The 21,769-nt window shown below is 47.6% G+C and overlaps 8 protein-coding genes across 8 annotated transcripts; 2 read left to right on the top strand and 6 right to left on the bottom strand.

Annotated features, from left to right (window-relative positions):
• Positions 1-2,115: 2,115 nt before the first annotated feature.
• N7483_007359 (uncharacterized protein) lies at positions 2,116-2,427 on the bottom strand (the record flags this gene model as incomplete). Its single annotated transcript, XM_057090796.1, has 1 exon — positions 2,116-2,427. The coding sequence occupies one exon, from the start codon at positions 2,425-2,427 to the stop codon at positions 2,116-2,118; it is 312 nt and encodes a 103-aa protein (XP_056945537.1).
• A 3,445-nt stretch (positions 2,428-5,872) lies between these two features.
• N7483_007358 (uncharacterized protein) lies at positions 5,873-8,571 on the bottom strand (the record flags this gene model as incomplete). The annotated part of the gene is made up of 4 exons (XM_057090795.1): positions 5,873-6,235; positions 6,297-7,919; positions 7,990-8,470; positions 8,537-8,571. The coding sequence occupies 4 exons, from the start codon at positions 8,569-8,571 to the stop codon at positions 5,873-5,875; spliced, it is 2,502 nt and encodes an 833-aa protein (XP_056945536.1).
• Positions 8,572-9,121: 550 nt separating this feature from the next.
• N7483_007357 (uncharacterized protein) lies at positions 9,122-9,682 on the bottom strand (the record flags this gene model as incomplete). Its single annotated transcript, XM_057090794.1, has 1 exon — positions 9,122-9,682. The coding sequence occupies one exon, from the start codon at positions 9,680-9,682 to the stop codon at positions 9,122-9,124; it is 561 nt and encodes a 186-aa protein (XP_056945535.1).
• Positions 9,683-9,771: 89 nt separating this feature from the next.
• Positions 9,772-12,237, bottom strand: N7483_007356 (uncharacterized protein; the record flags this gene model as incomplete). The annotated part of the gene is made up of 1 exon (XM_057090793.1): positions 9,772-12,237. One exon carries the CDS (start codon positions 12,235-12,237, stop codon positions 9,772-9,774), a length of 2,466 nt encoding a protein of 821 aa, XP_056945534.1.
• Positions 12,238-12,283: 46 nt separating this feature from the next.
• N7483_007355 (uncharacterized protein) lies at positions 12,284-14,224 on the bottom strand (the record flags this gene model as incomplete). Its single annotated transcript, XM_057090792.1, has 1 exon — positions 12,284-14,224. The coding sequence occupies one exon, from the start codon at positions 14,222-14,224 to the stop codon at positions 12,284-12,286; it is 1,941 nt and encodes a 646-aa protein (XP_056945533.1).
• Positions 14,225-14,554: 330 nt separating this feature from the next.
• N7483_007354 (uncharacterized protein) lies at positions 14,555-15,841 on the top strand (the record flags this gene model as incomplete). The annotated part of the gene is made up of 1 exon (XM_057090791.1): positions 14,555-15,841. The coding sequence occupies one exon, from the start codon at positions 14,555-14,557 to the stop codon at positions 15,839-15,841; it is 1,287 nt and encodes a 428-aa protein (XP_056945532.1).
• Positions 15,842-15,999: 158 nt separating this feature from the next.
• N7483_007353 (uncharacterized protein) lies at positions 16,000-17,112 on the top strand (the record flags this gene model as incomplete). The annotated part of the gene is made up of 1 exon (XM_057090790.1): positions 16,000-17,112. The coding sequence occupies one exon, from the start codon at positions 16,000-16,002 to the stop codon at positions 17,110-17,112; it is 1,113 nt and encodes a 370-aa protein (XP_056945531.1).
• Positions 17,113-17,871: 759 nt separating this feature from the next.
• N7483_007352 (uncharacterized protein) lies at positions 17,872-21,180 on the bottom strand (the record flags this gene model as incomplete). Its single annotated transcript, XM_057090789.1, has 1 exon — positions 17,872-21,180. One exon carries the CDS (start codon positions 21,178-21,180, stop codon positions 17,872-17,874), a length of 3,309 nt encoding a protein of 1,102 aa, XP_056945530.1.
• Between the last annotated feature and the right edge of the window lie 589 nt (positions 21,181-21,769).

Here is a 21,769-nt window from a genome sequence, read left to right as displayed (position 1 = left end):
CATTATCACTAACATCTAATTGCCAATCAGATGGTAGGGTTTCGGCTGAAAACCAGGCTTGGTTAAACATCTTTGCTTTAAAGATGATATATGGTGGAAGTGCCCATCCACGACTGTTGATTGTCTCAATAGCAGTAACCCACTCACGATTTCCTGATGTAAGAAGGCGTCTTCTCCCATAGTACTCAGCACGTGTAACAACATGGGATGTACTTGTCATACCCATAGCAAAGCCAGTCTCATCAAAGTTATAAATATCCTCATTAAGGATACAATACGTAAGAATAACTTGCTGCACACGGTTAAACCACTCCGTTATAGTAGCTGGATCTTCACATAAAGCACGCTTATATTCATATAGACGTGATAGACGTGTAGCAAGCTCAGGTGTCCGTTGGATATACATACCTGTTCAAAAGTTTGGGTACACTTTTCCGTAGAACTTTAATTTTTCCAACCCATCACTTTCAAAAAATCATAACACCACCAAAATGAGAGCTTTTGGCACCGTTATTAGCGGAAATAGACCGCGAAATGGAGAATTATCTGTTGAGGCACGTTCTTCTATCGTTCCAGCTGTTAAATTGGGTCATAAACCAGCTCAAATCGCGCGTGATCTTCAAATCAGCCGTACTACTGTGTATCGAACAATGAAACGCTATGAGGAACACAACAACATGAAGTCACGTCATCGTTCAGGGCGCCCTACTTCAATTAATGATCGAACTACACGTTATGGGTTATCGGGTCTGTCGTCGGTTCCCTAGAATGAGCTGGGCAGCCCTGATTGCAGAGACCAGTCTACGCATCTCACGGTCAACTGTTTATCGATGTTTACGTCGCTATAAGATCCATAAATGGAAATCTCGCCGTCGAATCCCTTTAAAGAAGGAAGATGTTATTGAGAGACGTGAATTTACACGTCAATGGCGTCATTTCAATGAATTAGAACGCTTAGTATTCAGCGATGAATGCTCAGTTCAAAGACGGTCAAATTCAACAATTCAATGGGTATTTCGACTTACATCAGAGGCCTATCGACGTGACTTGGTAAATATTACTAATCATGGCCGAGATATTGCGCAAATGGTTTGGGCTGGCATTTGGATTGGTGGTCGTACAGACCTAGTCATTATGAAACGCGATTCTGAAGCTCCTCGTGGTGGATACTCGGCTAGATCCTACCCATGGGCTCTCGAAGAGGCCTTTTTACGTCATTATACACCAGAGATGATATTTCAGCAAGATAATGCAAAGCCTCACACTGCGGAGACCACCCAAGACTTTTTTATGGATCATGGAATTCATGTTATGGAATGGCCTGCGCATAGCCCTGATCTTAGCCCAATCGAGCCCTGCTGGTTCCTTCTTAAACGCGAGGTTTTTAAACTGCGCCCTGATTTACGACACACAGGCCGCTCCTTAGTTGCCTGGACTGAATTTCATGATTTATTGAGACATGCGTGGTGGAATATTTCTCAAGAAACCATTGATAGCCTGATCAGGTCGTTCACTAAGCGCTGTAAGGCTGTCTATAACGTTCGGGGATATTACACTAAATATTAGTGGAAGAATCAGAAGTTTATCTATTGATCTGTACTATTACCAAGTCTCAAATAAAAATATTAAAAATTGGAATTTTAAGAATTTCTTTTCTGTAGGAGTTGATTTTTTCGGCCGAATTCTTATATATGAGGTGTACCCAGACTTTTGACCTATTGTGTAGTTATATACCCATTTAGTCCCAACTGTCTGCGGGGTTGCCTCTCCACGCTTAGCAAGCAATAAATTTGCCATCTCTCGTACCATAGGCTGCGTAGGCGCTGCACCACGTGTATCCATAGAGAGTATCCATCTGCAGAGCGAATCCTCTTCTACTTCGGTCAATTTATGGCCATTTGCGCGTGTAGTAGACCGAGATAGGTGGCCTGCTAGGCGTCGCTGGAGCGTGGTCCTTGGTATGTCAAATCGCCTTGCTACCTCGCGAATTGTGGATATTTCACCATTTTGAAAAGCCTGGATTGCAAGTAGGTCCCCTAAGAAGCCAGCGGCCCGCAAATGCGGACCGGGCTATTTAAGGGCCGGGTTTTTCCAACAAGATGTGGAATTTGAGCCTCACTGAATGACATGCTGCGTTTCTTCGAACGGCGTATGGATTTGATACAGCCTCTTAGCCCAGGCCTCACTGGAGATCACCTCGGGGGAGAAGCCGAGAAGCTCGTCATAATCGAGGTGGATCTCAGCAGTATAAACAGAATTGATCGTCTCGGCGGTCGCACCGGTGTCGAATAGGTGCATCTGTAGGGAGTCAGTGAGTGGGACGAAATAAATCACAGGGATTAACTCATTCAATACTGTCCGGACGATAGTGTCCTGAATGTTTGCTCTTTTCAGCAGGTATGTTTGCACATTGTAAGTGGCGGCCATGATGGTTGCTTCTGTTGCTAGCAAGCCAATTGTCTCTATTCAATCATACGATCTGTAATATTTGTGCTAGCAACTGAGCCACGAGGGGAAAGTTGTGTGTGGGGAAACCTAAGAAGGGGAAGTTCTACAGACGCGTCAAGAGCTAAAGTCTACCGAGGAAGTGGTCTCATGTACGGGTAGACACGTGCTCTAAAAATTTGCTTTCAAAAGTACAATTATATTATGATGTCCTTATCACTTGAAGGGGTCTCCGCAGCCTTATCCCATTAATAAGACAAAAGCCGAGAAACATCGGCCGAAATCCCTAGATTGACGTCAAAACTTGACTGCGGCAAGTGGAGCTGCGGGATTTACATGGACCTGGTGTAGACTTCTCCAAAACCCACCCGACCCAAGACCCAACCCGACCCAACCCACCATTGGGTTGGGTTTGGGTCCAAATCTTAGACCCAGGCCTTGGTTTTGGGTTTTTCCCTTGGACCCGACCCAACCCATGGGTACCCATTTGGGTCACAAACAGAGCCAACATGCCCAGACTTTGCTACTGCATAAATTATGCATTTTGGCGTTGTATTTTTGGGTATTTCCCTTACGGCCTTTAGGCTTTTGGATGCTAGGGTCTTAACTAATTCAATCTACTCTTAACTTAATCCACTTCATCTACTCTGTTGCTGTCTAATTCTTTCTTCTATTCTGTCCATTCTGTCTGTTCCATCCTACCATCTTGTCTGTCTTCCTGTTCTATCCCATTTGTCTTCCAAAGCACATAAACTAAGATAGGCTTTTGTGCATAAAATATAGTCTAATGAAGTCTATAGAAAGGCTAGCCATCTCCTACTGAAAGCCATACTAATAGGCTTTTGTGCACAAAACTTATCTCTGTAGCATCTAAATACTATCTAAATACTATTATTGCTACTATTACCATCAACCATTACTGTTGCTATCACCATTGCCGTCGCTATCACCACTATTACCACCATTGTTATTATTATTGACATTACTATTACCATCATCATCAGTATTACTATTATTATTACTATCATTATTACTACTATACTCATGCTCACCCTTAATCTCATACTATAACCCAGACTAGTAAACACCCTCTTTGATAAACATAGGGGTAACATCTAGACCAAGCTAGGTCCGCTGAAAGAAGGAGCCAGCCCCAAATGTAGCACGTTCAGCTATAACTAGCTTTACAAAGCCAGTAACATATAGCTACTGAGCACGTTTCCGCCACATCTATATTAAATCCCAAGCAGCTATATCATCATCTCTAAACAACATGTTAAGCTCTTCTTGTACATCCACCTCGTCCCAGCGCATCTGCCCAACTAGTACATCTGAAATCGCACCTAGACGCCCAAGGTATATAGTTGCTGGGAAAATGTGATCCATACACCCTCCAAAAGTGCTATTAGGCAACCCTAAAGGGGTCTTGGTGCCAGAGTAAAAACAATAGTGACAGTGAGATAGGTCATCCCACATTCCTGATTCAGCAATATCTAGTATCTGGTGGTCTTCACTAATGCTCACAAACCAAGCTAGGATATTAAGACAATATAAGATAGCAGGACCAGTAGAACCATATAGCAGGCCAGGTAGACTAAAGTATATATCTCCAACAGTACACTTCTGATAAATAATATTTAATTTTAAACCCAACAAGACCCAACAGGACCCAAGAAAACCTTAGAAAACCCAAGAATTACCCACAAAAACCCAAGGAGACCCAAGAAAACCCAAGGATTACCCAATCCCACCCCAATTCCGTCAAAAATCTTCCAAAAAGTTTTACCCAGGCTTCTTTAGTTTAGTCCTCTATTTTATACAGACTATCTTCTCTAATTGAATAAAAGATTATATTAAATAATAGAACTTAAGCTTTAATATGATATTAAGAAACACTAAATCAGCTTAAAAATAAAAAAAGTAGTACTTTTCAGGGCATGCACCTAAAAGATCTACTACCTCCACAACATGTAAATATATATTTCTACAAGCTACTTATAACATTTTTGTAACATTTTTTCCTACTATATACAAATACTATATTTAAATGAGAAGTCTATTATTATTACTAGTAATTAATATAAAACCTTACTTTTTAACATCTATCTCTAAGAAAGATATTTAAAATTCTCTATAGCTACATGTAAAGATATAAAGATTCTAATAGACAAACCAAAACAAATGCCAAACACAGGTAAAAAACAGTATTTTAAATTGATGACTGAGCAGAGTTATGTACGCCAAGACCTCTTTTTTATGCAAAATTTGGTTTTTCTGGGTACCCATTGGGAACCCAGCTTGGGTCTTGGGTTGGGTTGGATTTTTAGATGCTGGACCCAAGACCCAGGTGGGTTGGGTCTTGGGTCCATACCTTGGACCCAAATTGGGTTTTGGAGAAGTCTAATCTGATGGAGCTTTGAGTAGAAAGTAAATTGTAGATCACCAAGAAACAAAGAAACATTCGGTGCTTCGGTTTATGTACCGGGGATAACATATCGGACTTGGGAGTTAAAATATTCTGACAATATGCCATTTTGCGTTCACTATTCAAGAAGGAGACTTGAACTTATACAGCTGCTGTCGTCGAAACTCCGTCCTGTTCATACGTCACAGTGCCCGGGAACACTTGAATTTATCATGGCTCAAAATCTTGAGAAAATAGAAAGATCTGAGGCCGCTCATGGTGTTTCTGATGACCCTGAGCAGGTCGAATTGGAACTTGAGCCCAAGCGAAAGTTAACAGGAGTAAAGGTATGTTCAAGTTTTAAGCTTATCCCAACGGCAAGACCTGAGCCTCAGCATTGATTCAACGGGATCCTTGGAAGATGGACTACATATCACCAGATGGAAATCGAAGGCGTAGTTTCGCACTTGTAAAAACTAACAATTTCGAAATCGAAGGTATCGCAATATCGCAAATTTTCATTTGCGACTTAATTTGATGTTTCAGGTAGATATTGTACCTAGGTAGTGGGAAATCTAGTAGTATAGCAAAGAAACATTGGATATTCAAATTTTCATCATACCTAGCAGTAGTACTAGTATGCAAAATCTATTCCTATCCATGATGAATGGATGCCAGTGCAATCTCCATACTCCATAGAAATCTGTTTCAATGTTTCAAAATGAAACTATGGAGATGATAGATGACAGATGAGATCAACAAAGACTTGGTCTTAAGATCTGATAGAACATTGAAAACATTAAAATGAATACAAAAGGCAAAATACTTGATTCATTAACAAAATAGATGACAAAATTTGATTTCGAAATGAGCATAGGAAACCTTTCAAACAACAGGCATCGTTTGACTAATACATAGTACGCCGGACAAAAACATGGCCATATGTCCTACAACTTGAGTATCCGTAATACTACAGTCCATAGATCTCAACACATCACATCAAACTAGCTATCAAGGGGAATATCATTTATCATGGCGACGCTTACGACGTTGGTCCCGTGGGCCACCGGGTCCGCCTGGTCCGCCATGAGGGGGGCCCGTCAAAGTCAGAGCCCTCGGATCCATGACGCTCATGACGCCCTGGGCCATGAAAGCCCGGACCTGGAGGTCCTGGTGGCCCGAGACGGTCACCTCCAGGACCCTGGAAGCCTGGTCCATGAGGTCCCGGAGGCCCGGGGTGGTCTCTTCTTGGTCCCTCGAAACCTGGTCCATGAGGTCCATGAGGTCCTGGTGGTCCTGGTGGGCCACCCGGCCCAGGGCGCTCATGGTGATCCCTTCCGTGAAAGCCGGGTCCATGGGGCCTTCTTCCACCATGATGGCGACCACCTGAATCGTCCTCAGGGCAATCCTCATCATCTCTATCACCTCCATCGTCCACTTCATCTACATTACCCTCAGGTCCACCAAAGTCCGGTTCGGGGGATTCCAAAGGTTCAAAAGCCACAGGTGGTATCGGGTCAGTCGGCTTTGGTGAGGGCTCGACTGGTGCAGAAGGCTCTCGGACTGGGTTGAGTGCTGGTGAGGTAGGTGGCGGCAAGTCGGATTCCTTGGGAGCCACTGGCTCAATGGGAGCGTCGATCACTTTTGGTGGGTCATCCTTTTGGACGGGTGCTACTGGCTCGGTGAATTCAATAGGCTCTGGTGTCTTCGGAGCCGAGACAGATGGCGGTTGAGTAGGGACATCAGGCTCGGATGTTTTTGCGGGTTCCACAGGTTCAGCAGGCGCTACTGGCTTGGGAGTTTCAACAGGCTCTGGGATCATAGGAATGTCGGCGGGTGCGGTCGGTTGAGTAGATTGAACTGGCGCTGCCGACTTATCATCATCATCCGATCTTGGGAGTCCAGGTGCTCGGATAGGTTCCGGATTTGCGAAATCTTCAATAGGCTTGAGAGCTTCAACAGGTTTGGGAGTCTCGATAGGCTTGGGAGTCTCAACAGGCTTGGGAGTCTCAATAGGCTTGAGCGGCTGAGCGGGATCAGCAGGAGCCGATGGCTTTTCGGGCTTCTCAGAATCCGGTCGCCCATGAACTGGGACTGGCGTTTCAATGGGTACAAGTGGCTTGCGCAAAGACCCCTGACCAGGGTCACCGCCTGATCTGCTAGAAGGATCTTCCGTATGAGAAACAGGAATGGCTGCAGTAGGAGGAGATCCAGCTGTATCGCACTCGTGCCAGTCGTTCTGGCGCGACCAGCCTCCCACACCGCGAATCTTTTGAAGAGTGCTCCAGTGAGTTCTGGCGTGGTCTTGTACAGCGCCGACAGCTGCGCGTGCTTCGCTCTCGCGAACGCTGGCCTCGGTGAGCTGAGCATTAAGAACACGGATATCCTGTTCGTAGTGAGAGATATCGCGTTTGAGAACTCTGATCTGTTCATCCAAGCCAGCATTCTTGCTTTCTGTAGCACGGAGCTTGTCTTTGACGTCTCTGAGCTCTGCAATCTTTTCATTTCGGGAAGCCTCTGCCCGCTTGAGACTTTCGGAGATTGAGTCCACTTGATCCTTGGCCACAACCAGGTCGGCAGTAGCAGCGGTCAGGGCGGCAGTGAGAATGTCAATCTGATCCTGCTTGGCTTTGTTAGCCGCCTCCAGCTGAGAGATAACGGTTTCCCGTTCTAGTCCTCTGCGCAAATCTTCGTCATTCAATCTGTCCAATTCCTCCTGGAGTTCACGGATTCTGTTCTCATCCAGCTCATACTCTGTGGTTAGAGTATTGACCATCTGAGTCAGACTCGCGTTGGCATCGCTCAAGATCTCGTTCTGTGCGCCGAGATCCCACAAATCCTTATTGAGTTTTGCGTTTTCATCCTTCAGACCAATGATTCGGTTATCAAGTGAGGCCTTTTCGAGCTCAAGGACCTTGATTCTGCTCAATAACTCGGTTCTGTCCCGGCGTAGATCCTCATTGGTTTTCTCGGTGTCTTTTAACTGGGACTGAAGATCGGTAATGTCTTTGGTGAATTTGATCTTCTCGTCCTCAGCATGGCGAAGGCGAGTCTTGAATCCGACAACCTCCTAGGGAATAGCATTATCGTCAGAATATATTGTCCATATAACACAACTTATCCTTTTTGGAAAATCTCACTTCTTCTTTCTGAATTGTAACCCATCCCAAACGCTCGACAAAGGAATCCGTCCAGGCGACCAGGTCACGAACCTCCCGTGGGAAAGGCAAAGCCCCCACGGCTTCCGGGAAGCGGGCAGGGCGATAGTGCTTTTGGCATGCGAATGTACGATCTTCCCAAGAGCGATTCTCTCCAGTCACGCCGATGGTAGACCTGGTATATTCGCCTGAGAATTCGACAGCGCTTGAACCAGTTTTGATGCTGCTGCCGTCCTCGGTAGCGCTTCCATTGCGCACGATACCTGCAGAGGTGGAGCCGTTCGCATCAAGTGTGTTTGTGGTAGTACTCGACCTCGGTTGAACCACCGAAGATCCGTTGACGCCGTTGAGACCGGATGAGTGATTTTTTCGCTTAAGGAGGTTTCCTAGTTTCGACTTGATCTTTGAACCATTGATCTCATGGCCATTAATCTTCACGTCGAATTCGATACCATCCACCGTGCTAGAAGAAGACGTCAGTTAGCAAAACTGGGGAATATATATAATAGATCGACCACTACGGACTTACCCTCCATTGGAGATGGGGTTTTCGGTGGCCGCCATCTTCAAGATGGGTTGTGATGTGAAGAGACAGGAGAAAGATGTCAGTGGAATGCTTTTTCACAGAAAGGAGGATCCATTTGTCTACATATTGGCTGTTTACTATTCTTAGCCTCTCGTCTGAGTAAAAGTAACCGAGAATGTTTTATTACATACATCGTACACCGTAAGATGTAATACCACAATACCATACATACCGTTCCTGGTACAAGGCCCGGCCCGCTCACCACGTGGAGTTCGTCGGGTAATGATGCCGGCGACGCCTGCGTACGCCTGCAGTCTTAGAAACAAAGCATATTTAGACGACCCGGTGGCGTTCAGGAACAACATGAAATCAGGCTGAATATAGCACTAGTAAGCTCTAGATATCTCCGGTGGCACTGCTTGGGGAAGAATGCAGAGGAATGGCAAAAAAGGCCGAGAAACAAGTTTTAACATTGAAGAATCGGACAACTAGTGGTGGAGAAGAGCATGCTCCTCGGGTAAAATCACTAATAATTACACGCCACCGGGCGAAAATCCCATTCCCAGTAAGCTATCACATCACATCACATCACGCACTTGCGAAGAGTACCTGTGGAGCCTGGAGGTAGTATTCCTCCATATTCTTGATATACTGCAAAGGTGGCTTTGCAAGAGGCTCGAGATCCGCCCAACCCGAATTGAGTTGCATTCCCGAAGAGTGTTCAGCTCCAAATGCTAGCTTGTCCGCCACCGCATCTGCGAAAATACGAAGAGCCTTGGCTGGGTCGATCACACGGCTTTCGCCTATCCATTTGCTCTTTGCGTCGGCGAACGTGTCCAGTGTAGCTGAAGTTGTTACTGGGATCGGAGTCGGGGTCTGTGTGACAGCCGGGGTGACGACGGCGGTCTGTTCAGTAGCTGTCGCATCACTCGCTGTTACCGCTGGTATCGTTTCCGGTGTAGTCGCTGGTGCTGCTACTGGCTCTGACGGGGTTGGCTGGGGCAACTTAAGAGCTTCGTAGATGTATGGCTGTTCCGAAAAGGCCAGATCACCGTTTACCTCCGTCGATTCCCCAAAAAAGGTCGCATCTAATGTAGGAAAACGATCCGTAGATCTAATTGCATCAGGTGCCACTAGGCGGATACCCATTGTATGCGATACGTTCTGGGGAGTGGTGCCCGCCAGAAGGGCCGCGTCGGAAACACCATCTGGAGTAGGTGTGTTAGTGGATTCAATAATTAAATAGAACAGAAGAAAGAATGCTTACATTCACCCCAAATGGATGTTGGTACGTCCTTGATAATTGGAAACAATGTGAACGCATTGTCCGGTGGAGGAGTGATCGTAAACGCAATATTGGACTTGATCGTAGTATTGGTCAATTGCATAGGACGACTGCGGATGGGTGTATCATCCTCCACAGATTTTGCCCCAGGATATGTCGCGCTGTTGATGGGTACACGAGCGTAGATCCCCAATGCCAGACTTCCACCGCGAACCAGCGAGATAGTTTCCTTCACGCTACTTTCGTCTTTCTTGGCATCTTGGGTGGGAGATGGAAGCAATCCAGCCTCCACAGCCATAACATGATTGGATTTGCCAGGTGTTCCCTTTGATAACATGTCCCAAAACCCTGACAAAGTCAAAGGCGTTACTGTTGGCTTCGATTCTCCGAATGCCACATCGAAGCTCATCACCCAGAAACTGAAATGAGCGATACCAGCCATAGGTGGGCCATGTAGATCCAAGTCTGCACCTAGATTGATGCTGAGCTTTTTGGTAATGAACCAGACCTTTAACTCATACGAGACACTGGCCATCACTCCAACGGAGGCCTGGTAGTGGAAAGGCTCGAAATTTACCAAGAAGTCTGCATGGGCATCTATGTGTGCTGAAAGTGATCCCATGGAGAACAATGCTTGGAGGGATGCTCCAGCCATGATAGCGGAGGGAGTGATGGCATAGTAAGCTCCACCGACGATACTGATGTGGGAATCAAAGATCCAGGAGATTCCCACGCGAGGGGGATTTGGATAGTGAGCTGGTCGGGAAAAGACTGGATGGAACCCACCCACACTGAAAACCATGTCACCACCATGGCCGGAGTGCGTAGACCAGACACACAGGGCAAATCCACCCGCGGGATGGCAGGCGTGACTGAGAAGGAATGACTGAGGGTTTATCTGGCCCTGAATCATGAGAGTACCATCGCCAAGATCCAATGTTGCAATAATACCAAAGTCAATAAGAGCAAACGCCTTCTCAACAGTAGCTGTCTGGGGCACCATCGCCGTAGCTTCAGCTAATATAGCCAGAACAGGATCTCCTTGTGACAATTGCAACGACACCACCGCGCTGACATCGATAACTTCAAAGATTCGCAGCTTCAGCCCGGCGGCAAACCAAAGCGATTCTGTTTGGGAAACGATGGTACCCCCAGAGGTGAAAGTCTCTAGTGTCTTGAGGGGGTCGGAGTTATCGGCATTCATCATGCCCAAGAAGGGGAACTGTGACACAGCTGATACATCCGGTAAGTTGACAAAGGAGTTGTATCCAAATCCTCCTGAAATTCCACGTAATTCACCGAATTCAAAGTGCATCAGTGGTCCTGTCAACGCCCCAAAGATGAAGAACGACTTGAATGGCTGCGCTGGTGGGGCGGGAGTGACTTGACTGTATGCACCCACGGCAGCAAAAGTATACTTGGAAAGTCCAATGACAACTCCACCCGCGAAAGTGTCGGCGCTGCTCGACTTTTGGTGTTGGAAGAGACCGGATATCCGTACTGGGCTGCGATCATAAGAGATAGCGAGGCCGTCAATTGAGAAGGTAGGTTTGATATCAGCCAAGCTAGGAAATTTGGCGTCAGTTAGGTCAAGATGTAAGGCTAGTCCGATAATAGCCATTTCGATAGGTCCAAGTGTGACATTGGCGTTGAGATGGACTGTTAAGATATGGCCGGCCATCTGCACGCCCACGTTTGTGATAGACAAGCCGTTGTGATTTTTCTTGATTGGAGCCATTTCTGACTGGGGCCCGGCCTCCGGCTCTTCGGCTTCTACTTGTGTAGCAGCGCTTGTCTTGGTGTCTGTCTGAGATGGTTCTTTCTCATCCTTTTCTCCTTTCTCAGTTAAAGCTGGCGAGGCGCTCGCGGTCTTCTGCAGGCCCTGGCCGAACACATAGTCAATGACAACAGCTGGGCTACCATCTTGATTCATTGAAATCATGAAATGAAGGCCCTTTTTGAGAGCAATAGGATTTTGTTCGTGATCTTTGGAGGCCTTAACTTGTAGCGCATCACAGCTAGCGAACAAAGTGTCATTGAGATGATCGACCTCATCCCACGAGAAGTCATACTTAGTCCACACGAAGCCCACCTGGTCAAAGGGCTGTGGTATTTTACCCACCAAGGGAATCTCAGGCACCTCTGGGAAAGAATGGATTGACAATCTTAGCAGACGTTTTGGCTGTTTGTCGTCGCCACCTGGAATCTGTGCAAAGTCGAAATGGAGGGAACCAATACGCACGAAAAATCCAAACACCGGGCCAGCCTCGGATTTCATGATGTTGAGAGTGATTCCATCGTCTGCTAATTCCTCTATTGGAATTTCGACATTATTGACATATGAGGGGAGCAAACTTTCGGCGTCCTCGCCCATCATGTCCTCGATCAGCTTGCCAATAGTTGTCTTCTGCCCAGCCATTTTCGAAGTCTCCGCATTCAGTTCGGCAACGAGGCCCCATTCTCCATCACTGCTGTGTTGATAATAGACTGTAAGGAGCAACCCCCCCGATGACCAGATAGCCAGATACCGACAAGTTACTCGGGTTAGATCCACCCCAAGTGTAGTCAACGAAGAGGCCTGGGACATATACATTGGGCATCATACGAATGATATCGTCGCGTACACTCTTGGGCAAGAGTGGATGAAGGTTGGCCGACCGAACATTTTGCGCACTGGCAGAGACAGTCCACATGGGACTTACGTATTCCACACCAACTGATAGCTCGCAGGATCCAACATCACTGAATGTCTGTGGTGGATGTAAGGCTACGCCTGCTTCAATGGAGAACTGAGCTGATTCGGGCTGATGCAGGGTGTAATGGAAAGAGATTTGAAAGGTCGTGTCTTCGTCGAATGGTAGACCTGGCGAATCGTCGGGAGCTGATTGTGACCTCAGATATATTTCGAAGTCAATTTCAGTTGTGGAGAGAACAACTTCAAGAACAGTAATCTCATCTGGGATCCAATGCGGTAATGTCCCAGGAGAAAAGCCCGGGTAGAGCTTTGTTAAGTTGATCACGCTCTGTGCGTTGGAGGAGAGAGGCTGTATAATCGAGTGACTTTCATCAATAGGATTCAAAAGACGTTCAAGTGGCATCTTTTCTTTGTTTCTCTCTTCCATAGGCGGCACTGGCCAAAATTTGCCGGTAACCTTGACATCGTTCGTTTTCGGTAACCATTGAAAACTGAATAGAAAAGCGGAATGTTGCCCTTTATCTACTCCAAACGGGGTGTCGACTTCGAGTTGCAGAGAGAGACTGACTAGAGTATCCCCTGAGAACGTCATGCAGAACTCTCGCCAGTGAACTTCAAATTCCTCGTTGTCCTCCTGCGCCATGTGGGTTGAGAGACGACTTTTGAGCTCGTCAAACCCTGCCTTGACGCCAACTATTTTTAATTCCTCTTCCAAGTGTTCTCCAATGATAAGAATCAAATCTGCAAATGAAACTTTACATTCGTTGTGAATCTTGAAGCTAGTGCCGTTCAATGAGAGAAATATATAAAAGTCGAGCTTGACATCCGGGAAATTAGGCAACTTCTGCTTGTCAACCTGGAAGAGGATTTGACTAGCCACAAACAGCTCTCCATCAAACGCAGGCTGGTTACGGAGTAACCCAAAGTGTGCCGTCTTCCGGGCAGTAAAAGACAGGTCTGTCAGAGTGTGAGCAGGCAGAAATTTGACTAAATCCTTAGGGATGTCGCCGGTGTCCAACTCGAATTCGAGCCGCAACACAGTACGCCTGTCCGCTGAGAACACCCACAGTCCATTTCGGGGAGGGGAGCGTGTGGTTGTAGAAGAGGTTACTGTATCGTTGCCAGTGGGCTGTGCAGGTTCGTCAACCCGAAGACGCAGATGGATGGCGTCGAGCAGCGCTCTAGCCCAGGCCGAGATGTGAATACCAGTGAATTCGAGGAGCACGCCAAATGGGACAAGTTGAGCGGCATCTGCGTTTTGAACTGCAAACAAGAGGCCAGCCTCATGCTCAAAGACTTCAAGCCCGGTTAGCGGCCCTTCCAGTTGACCGAACTGTTGATTTAGCGCATCTGGCAAAGTGGAAAAGGTCAACGAGATGGTCGCCGACCCTGCACTGGGCGGCGGGTGTACAAGATTGCACTCCAAGGACTGGACTCTTAGAGAACTGTCCGCTTGCACTGATCCGGTCACTTTCAACTCGGAGGTGTTGATGAATTGCGACAGCCATGATGCGGTCGTGTCGGTGGCTGCTAGAGGGGCTGTGAATGTAGTTCCAGCAGCAGTCGCATCTAAAGCCTGTTGCAACTCCCAAGCCTGAGAAGGAAATAGAGCAGCCAGATAGTCGTTTCCAGCGCTGTCGGCCGCCAGAGGAATCTCATCGGCGACCGGCTGAGTGGTCGAATGCGGTATAATCCGCACTGGAGAGGCCATTTCTCTTCTCCTCTGTCTGTGTTGCTACTGGCAATTTCGTGAGGCAGTGAGCGGCCACTCTGACCCACCAAATACAGATATACCTGGTGGTTAGTTATTTCGGCAAAAATGGCAGCAGTCAATGGCGACTCTGTCTCAGACTGCGCCGGGGCTGAATGTCGTTAGGGTATTTCAGCCGACCGTATGGGACGGTAACGCGCTAACAATGCTAGTCAATACGGGTTCGATACGGTACTCCGGGACGGCCCCGAGAGGTCAGGGTGTATTTAGCCATGTCCCAGCTCCATTGTAAACTGTAGACAGTCAAACAGACCAGCAGCGAGGGAAAAAATGAGCTTCAACAAAATTCTCACCTCTGACGACCCGAAATACTGGTCTACCGACTATGTGGTCGAAAGCTTTCAGATAGCCGTGCCCGGGGGTGACTGTTCGATTCATCTGCTGATTAACAAGAACGACACAGACTTCTGGACACGAAATATTCAACCAAACAGTTCAAATCAATCATTGCGCCAGCTCGTTGATGCGAACACACGCGAGGGACTCATCAGTGCGGTGCTCGTGGACGGTGGCTACGACGGAGGCGCGAAGTGGACCGGCGTCCGCGCAGCCAACGCGATCAGAGATGCCCTGGAGGATCTCACCGCGACCTACGGTGAAATCAAATTCACATCGTGGGTGGTATCACACTGGGATAGAGACCATTACTCAGGTTCAATACGCATGATCCTTGATGATTTACACGTCCAGTATACGAAGCAAAAGAACGAGGCCAACCTGACTGACGGCGACGCGAAAAATCGTATCAAGTCATCATACTTCATGTACGATGACGCTGGGAAATGTCTGACAACCTTATATAGCCCGGTTTTTGACAACAAAACTTGGAAAAGAATGAAGAAGTCGAAATGGAAGCCCAAGGGCGCACATTGGTTGCTCACCAGAAACAAGACTCATTCCGACCTGGTGGATTTTCTCCTACTTTGCACGGGCAAAAAACCGTTTCAGGACATGAGAAGAATGAAATTCAAGGATGTGGATCTCGCTGTCAAATTGCCCGGCATTTGTCGCATGTGTGAAAATTACGAAAACCTAGCTGGTGTGGACTTCTTTTCCGTTTACGACGAAGAGAAAATGCAAAACTGGAAAAAAGGAGGAGGTGGAATACACGAAAGGCAAATCACATTTACCAAATTGCTCGAGGAGCTTCCCAACCCCGAGAAGCCGCGTTTTCTATGTGTCGGCGCTGAGGGTTATGTCTTGGGGGATAACATGGCCCAAGTAGTGCACCGGCCAAGCGAAGCGACTCTCGAGAACTTCATCTCAATTTGCTCCCTTATTGTCTGGCCGCCCACTCAAGACCCAAAGACCGACGCTCGTGCCTCCTACTTTTCTGGTGGGGATAGCTTCAATAACACAGAGTCAAAGCTCGCAACGTGGCTAGCGGGCACGCGTGTGCGTGTAATCAAAGCTTCCCATCATGGGGCACGCAGCTCTACCCCATCAGCCATGCTCGAGTCCATGAAACCAAGCAAATTTATCATATCGGCAGGTTTTGAGCACGGTCACCCTAGTAAGTCCCTGTGCGTCCTTTTGCACATTCTGAACAACTGCTAACCGTCACAGACTGGACCATATTATCACTCCTTTACGCCCATTATCGACAAGAGGAATTACAAGAGCACCTTGTTGTCACTCTTCGTTATCCGTATTATCTTGAAACTGCGGGCTATGATATAACCCAGTGGAAAAAGCTCAAGACTGTGGACCTGAACATGAAGCATAAATTACCGGTTAGCAAACTCGATCTTTTGGATCCCACGAAAGCGACGAAAGCGAGAGCGCTTGACTTGAAAACTCAAATTGCTGAACAGTATGGTGAAACGTATGGGGGATTGGGAAACTTCAAGGATTGGCATATCCTGGATATATTTGCCTTCTGCAATGCATTCAAGCCAGCAGAGCACTGGGATACTACTAAGGCGAATTTCCTCAAAACTTACCCTTGGAAAGATTTTAATTCGTCTGCCAATGTGAAGCTCTTCCTATATCTCACAATGCTCAAGGAATTTTGGGGACTGATATCGAGTGTTGATGAACGTTGGGGTCCTCAAAGCCTAATACAGCCACTGTTCATCTGGACGAGGCACTGTGACAATGAGGATCTGGATGGCCGAGCCCAGCTTGTCAGAGACTGGGCACAGGTCTTTGGGGCCCAAAACCCGACCTACGCTACTATCCAGCCCAATGGTACCTTCGAGTACAAATCTTTGATGTGCGAGGGCATGTACGAGAATAAGAAGGGTAGAACCAAAAAAGGCCAAAAAGTTGACAAAGTATCACCTCAGCAATCAGGAGAAGTTTTGAGAAAAGAACCCTTGAAGAAGTGGCCAAAAGTGAGGGCGAAGGCTTGCATGGAACCTGACAGAACGACCGACCAAAACATGAAAACACAGTCTCGTAACCAAGTTTTGACTCGTGCCATGACCAAGAAAGCTGCCGAAAAGATGAACATCGCTGGCGAAAAGATGAATATTGAAGAGGAGACTTGGGGAGAGATCGTCTCGCGTAAAGCTGAGTTCATTGACAGTCCTTATAAGGATGACTCCGATTATGAGTTTGAGGAAGATGAAGATGATGAAGACGATGACGATAAGAAGGATTTCTGGGTCGCAAAACCGGAGGAAAGGGAAATTTTGAAGAAGAGAGGAGGGGAAACGGGTTTGTTTGATGGAAAACTTCTTAAATTGACTAAGAAGATGGATTCGACCACTTTGGAGGGCAATTCGGATGACAATTTGTATGACATTGACATGGAGAGCGACTCGGATCACGATTCAATCAGTGGATTTGAACCGACTAGAGCTCGGAAAAAATTCCAGGACTAAAGCCTGGAGACCCGGATTACTTGAAGTATGTCCTACTTGTATTTACTAATTAATGTATCAATTAATGACACCTGGGTAGTGCATATGAATGTTCCAAGTTTGATGTGTCAGGGTACTACATACTATTCAAGTTCCCGAGGTCAAGTTCCTGGTACATCATGAGATATCCAGGGATATGGTGTACTATGTAGAACCACTTTGTATGACGTCCACGGGTGTCCCCCCGGGACTCCATACATAGGTAGTATAGCTAGAAATCCGAGTCGTGCCCAGGTAATCAATCCTTCTTCAAGAGCCAGATGTCACGGTCTTCAGTAGTATCCAACTTCAAAGCGGCCTCCTTGCTCACCCCTGTGGGGAGCCCTGTGGGTACAACTCCAGGCCTGGACAAAGGTTCAAATCCTGCATACAACATTGAAATAGTACTCATCGACTGACTGGTTGTGTAGTTAAATATCCATGGATCATTACCGCTGACTTTACTACTGGGCAAATGCGAAGACACTCCCGATGTCAAGTGTTCGGGTCTAGTCACATGCTCAAACACGTGTAGGTATAGACGCAGCATCTGACCCAAACCTTGGAAAGTAGAGTCGGATTATACGGGCATAAGTTACTACGGGTATTGAGAATCAATCAAAAGTGAGTTCAGGTTTGAATCAAAAAGTATTATTCTTCTGATTTCAGTTGGACCAGCGGATGAGCCTTTGAAACACGAATAATTGAACCATCAAAATGTTTGACATATACAAATCATCATCACTTCCACTCACAACTCTGCTTGGTCACCCCCACCACCGTCCTAACAGTCCCTGCAGGATCATAAGTCTCTTCGTCTGTCGCACGGTAATAGTGTTCTTCCACTAGCAAAGGAATCCGCTCGCATGACAACGAATTCATTTCCACCTCATGTAGCAAGAAGCTCAATTGGGGATGTCGGATCAGGTGTAACGGCCGAGCACGACGTCCACCATCAGCACGTTGTCTTGGGACTGGGGACACAGTGATCGCCAGCCATTGTTGATCATGATCGTCGCATGCATCCTCGACTATCCAGGTCCCGTCCAAGTTGATACGATGGCGCTTTCCGGTCACTTGTGCCGCGCTCAGAATCCAAAAGCGTCCGGGACCGATCATCTTCATATTCGGCCGAGCTTCCAAGGGTAGTAGGAGATTGGTGTTTATCCGTCCGACTGGGATATAGACAGTAAGGGATCGGAGGTGGATATCTTGTCGTATGTCAGGGATAGCGTTTATTGAGAAGATGACGTCCAGCTTTATACGATTCCCTGCCGGAAAGTGTCGTCGAGGCAGGGGTAGCCGGGGATAGCACACCTTCGCTAACTGGGAAGTGGTTAAAGGGAGCAGATTGTTGTATGAAGGGACATTCTTGTCGATTGTGACCACAGCATCACCGAGAAGCTCCACCTTGAATCCTTGTGTTGGTGGCAGCAGACCGGGATTGATATTGGACGGTTCGGGGAAAAATTGAGGTGCATCCAGCGGGAGCTTCTCGTTTCCATCACCCCGATCCGGGCTCTTGACATTCAAATCGGGAGAAGAGTCCTGAAGAATCCGTTTTTGCCCTCCCGGTGGGGTTTTCGAATCCGCATTCCGGTTAGGATATTTAAGGCGCAGCATTAATAGAGTATCGTTGAGCTGCACACCCATATAGGCGGACGAGTTTTCCTCCGCGTCTTTAAAATCTCCCAGTACCTTGTCATTTACCTTTTGACATTCATCAATAAATACCGCTGGGTTGATACAACGGGTCTTCCAGTCATAAATGCTTTTCAACTTCACCGGCTCAAAAAAAAGCTCCGCCGGCGTTGATGGGTTGCATTTGAATTCCGCCTCATCCCCATTAACGGTCCATTTAACTTCATTAATGGCCCTCGCTGCTCGCTCGGCGGCTCCATTTTTGCCGAATAATTTGAACGAGAATTTCAACTCCTCATCATTGAGCTCGTCCCCAACTGAAAATCGCTGGTGATGGAAGGGCTGCGAAATAACAAGGGCCGCGTCATCGTCAGCCTCTGGAGTGTCTGGTTGATAGTAGATCAAGGTATCGGATGCCAAAGCACTGAATGCCGCGGGCTTGTCTTTGTGTTGAGAAGGGCCTGCATCTTGACTGGCCGCCCGTGCGATTCGTAGATTGGGATAGGCTTCAATCACTTTGCTGCGCATGAGCAATCCCCATCGCGGTCGCCACGTTAGCTTGGAGCTTGGAACCTCATCCTGAGCCTTTGACAAATAATGGTTGATGCTGCCTCTGATCTCACGTTTGACTGGGTCATTTTCAAGGGTGGAATGGTTGGCAATGCTGAGCGCACCGTCAATCAGAGCATCGGTCCAATTTTCATCCACGTAGAACGTGCGTAGAGCCTCCAGTGGTAATGTTGCCGGGTCTGGAAAAAGATAAATATATGGAATACCTTTGAGGGCCAGCTTGTCTTTTACCCATTGTAAAATAAGTAGCCAGTCGGTCGACGCGGATGGATTTTTCTCATTTTTCACCTCGGCTGGAGCCTGTTTTTCCGCCATATCAGTCAACCATGTCCGTACACGGCGCTGCAATGCGTTGATCAGCACTTCTTTTCCTGCTGGTGGACTAAGCCCGGCCGTTTGTGCGACCTTGCCTGCGGCCATATTTGCCCATCGGTAGACACCAGTGTAGAGTTTTTCTTCATTCTTCGTATGGCCATCCGGCCCTCTCGCCATTTCCTTGAAAGTTCCATTTGCTTTGTCGGTGCCTCCATCTGTCGCCATAGTTGAGATGTCGGTTCGCAGTCGCAGCATGGCCGCTGTGAAGCCCTTATCGGCAATAGCCAGGTTTCGTCCCAGCTCCCAAGCTATACTGTAGCTCAAATCCACAACCCCGGCCTGTGCATCAACTATTTGCAAACTTTTCCCACCAATGGTAGGCTCGCAATGTCCCGGCTCAACGTATTTTGGTGTCAAAGGACCGCGATAGAGTCCGACCGTTGTCTCGCCGCTCATGGTCCGATGGCGCATCCAGGTATATCCTTGACGAAGACGCTCAGCTAGCCATATTGAAGACGGATCTGTTGCAGTAGCGATCTTATCAATCAAGCTGTTTGGTCGGCGGAGTGGCTGTTTCGTATCGTCCAAACTTTGCATCAGATCATGGTAACTGATGTGGTCAGCCGGCGCGACGCGGTACGTCCAAGAATACAGCGACAGCAAACCTATTTGCTGATCTGTGGCTTTGAGAGGCACTTTCTCCAGGCCATCCAAAATACCATCAAGCGAGATTAAGTGCACAAAGACCGTTTGGGGCTCTTTCACATCAACAGGAGCGGTTCGATGCGAGAAGACCACACTGAGAGGGTGTTTGTCCGGTTTGTCCGACTTTGTGGCATGTGAACTTCCCTCAACGTTGACCACGCGCACATGTGAGAAGTACTTAAAGTGATCCAGAGTGACTGAAGCTGTATCGGTCGCTTGATGACTGATGAGTGTCTGGAAGCGCTCTTTGCTCAGTAGGATGTACGAAGCAGAGGTTTCGTCATCTGTCGCCTCGTCGTCCTCCAAATTGGGACATCGGAAGTCATTTTGCGCTTGATCTGCCTGCGCGAGACGGCCCACCGTGCTAGACAGCGCTCTTGTTGAAGAATTTTGGATTTTATCCGTCAAACCTGGTAGCTGTCGCACTTGCAATTCGTCGTTGGTGAACACCATCAAAGCTAACCATGGCGGACGAGCGTTGGCCTTTTTTTCCTCTTCTGACTGCTTCTTTTTACTGACTCGCTCCCATGGCAACTGGGGGTCGTTGAAAACGATATGCGGCAGCACACGTGGCTGTTCAGACACTCCTTCAGCTGGATACACAGAGTGAATACTCTCAGCAGGGAGAGTGAATCGCGGAGCATCAACAATAAATTTCATAAAAGACTCTTTTGGTGGCAGTTGCTGGTTGGCGCATTCTATCGTCTGCGTCACTTGGAGAGTATATGGCTCATCTGTCGTGGGCAGACCTGGAGCGAAGTAGGAATGCAACTCCATGGCGTCGGTGTCCGCGATATCCGGCTGGTCTGCTGAAGCCATTTCTGCTGTCAGATACTGGGATGCAGCTTTCCACTCTGCTAAATGTGGTAAAAATCAATGCTTCTTGCAAGGAAGAAGACAGCAGGAATAATGAGTATTTTAGGAGGCGACTCGGTATGGCCCGTATGGGCTGTCTTGTCACGGCTGTATAATACACGCGTTACTGTACCATACAGGGGGCGAGCAAGACGGTACACTAGCGGCATTACGGAGTACTCCGTAGTTCAGCTGCGCAGACGAACATCCTTTTCCCCACTCAAGTCCGTGTCGCCGAGGGTGATAACAGCCGAGTGATTCACATGAGGTGGACAGTATGCCTTAATACTGGGATTCACGGCGACATGGTCGCAAGAATTATGATCATGGTGGTTGCGCCATGGCTCAGTCACAACCCCCTCTCGCGGTGTGCATTCCCTTGAATGTCGATGCCTTCATCCTTAATAAAGATGTCATTGACAGTGGGAAGGCATTGATTGCCCCGTTCTCCTTGCCAGATTATGGCAGTCTCGAGCCCGGAGACCGTCTCCAGCACGATGTGATTCCACATCTCGACCTCCGCTCTGCTGCCCTCTCAGCCACCAACGAGCGA

Source organism: Penicillium malachiteum (assembly GCF_028827825.1).
Source record: "Penicillium malachiteum strain IBT 17515 chromosome Unknown utg000003l:1.0-4950554.0:1.0-4952489.0, whole genome shotgun sequence".
Taxonomy (NCBI): Eukaryota; Fungi; Ascomycota; class Eurotiomycetes; order Eurotiales; family Aspergillaceae; genus Penicillium; species Penicillium malachiteum.
The sequence above is the reverse complement of the archived record's forward strand: the minus strand, read 5'-3'. Positions and strand labels throughout refer to the sequence as shown.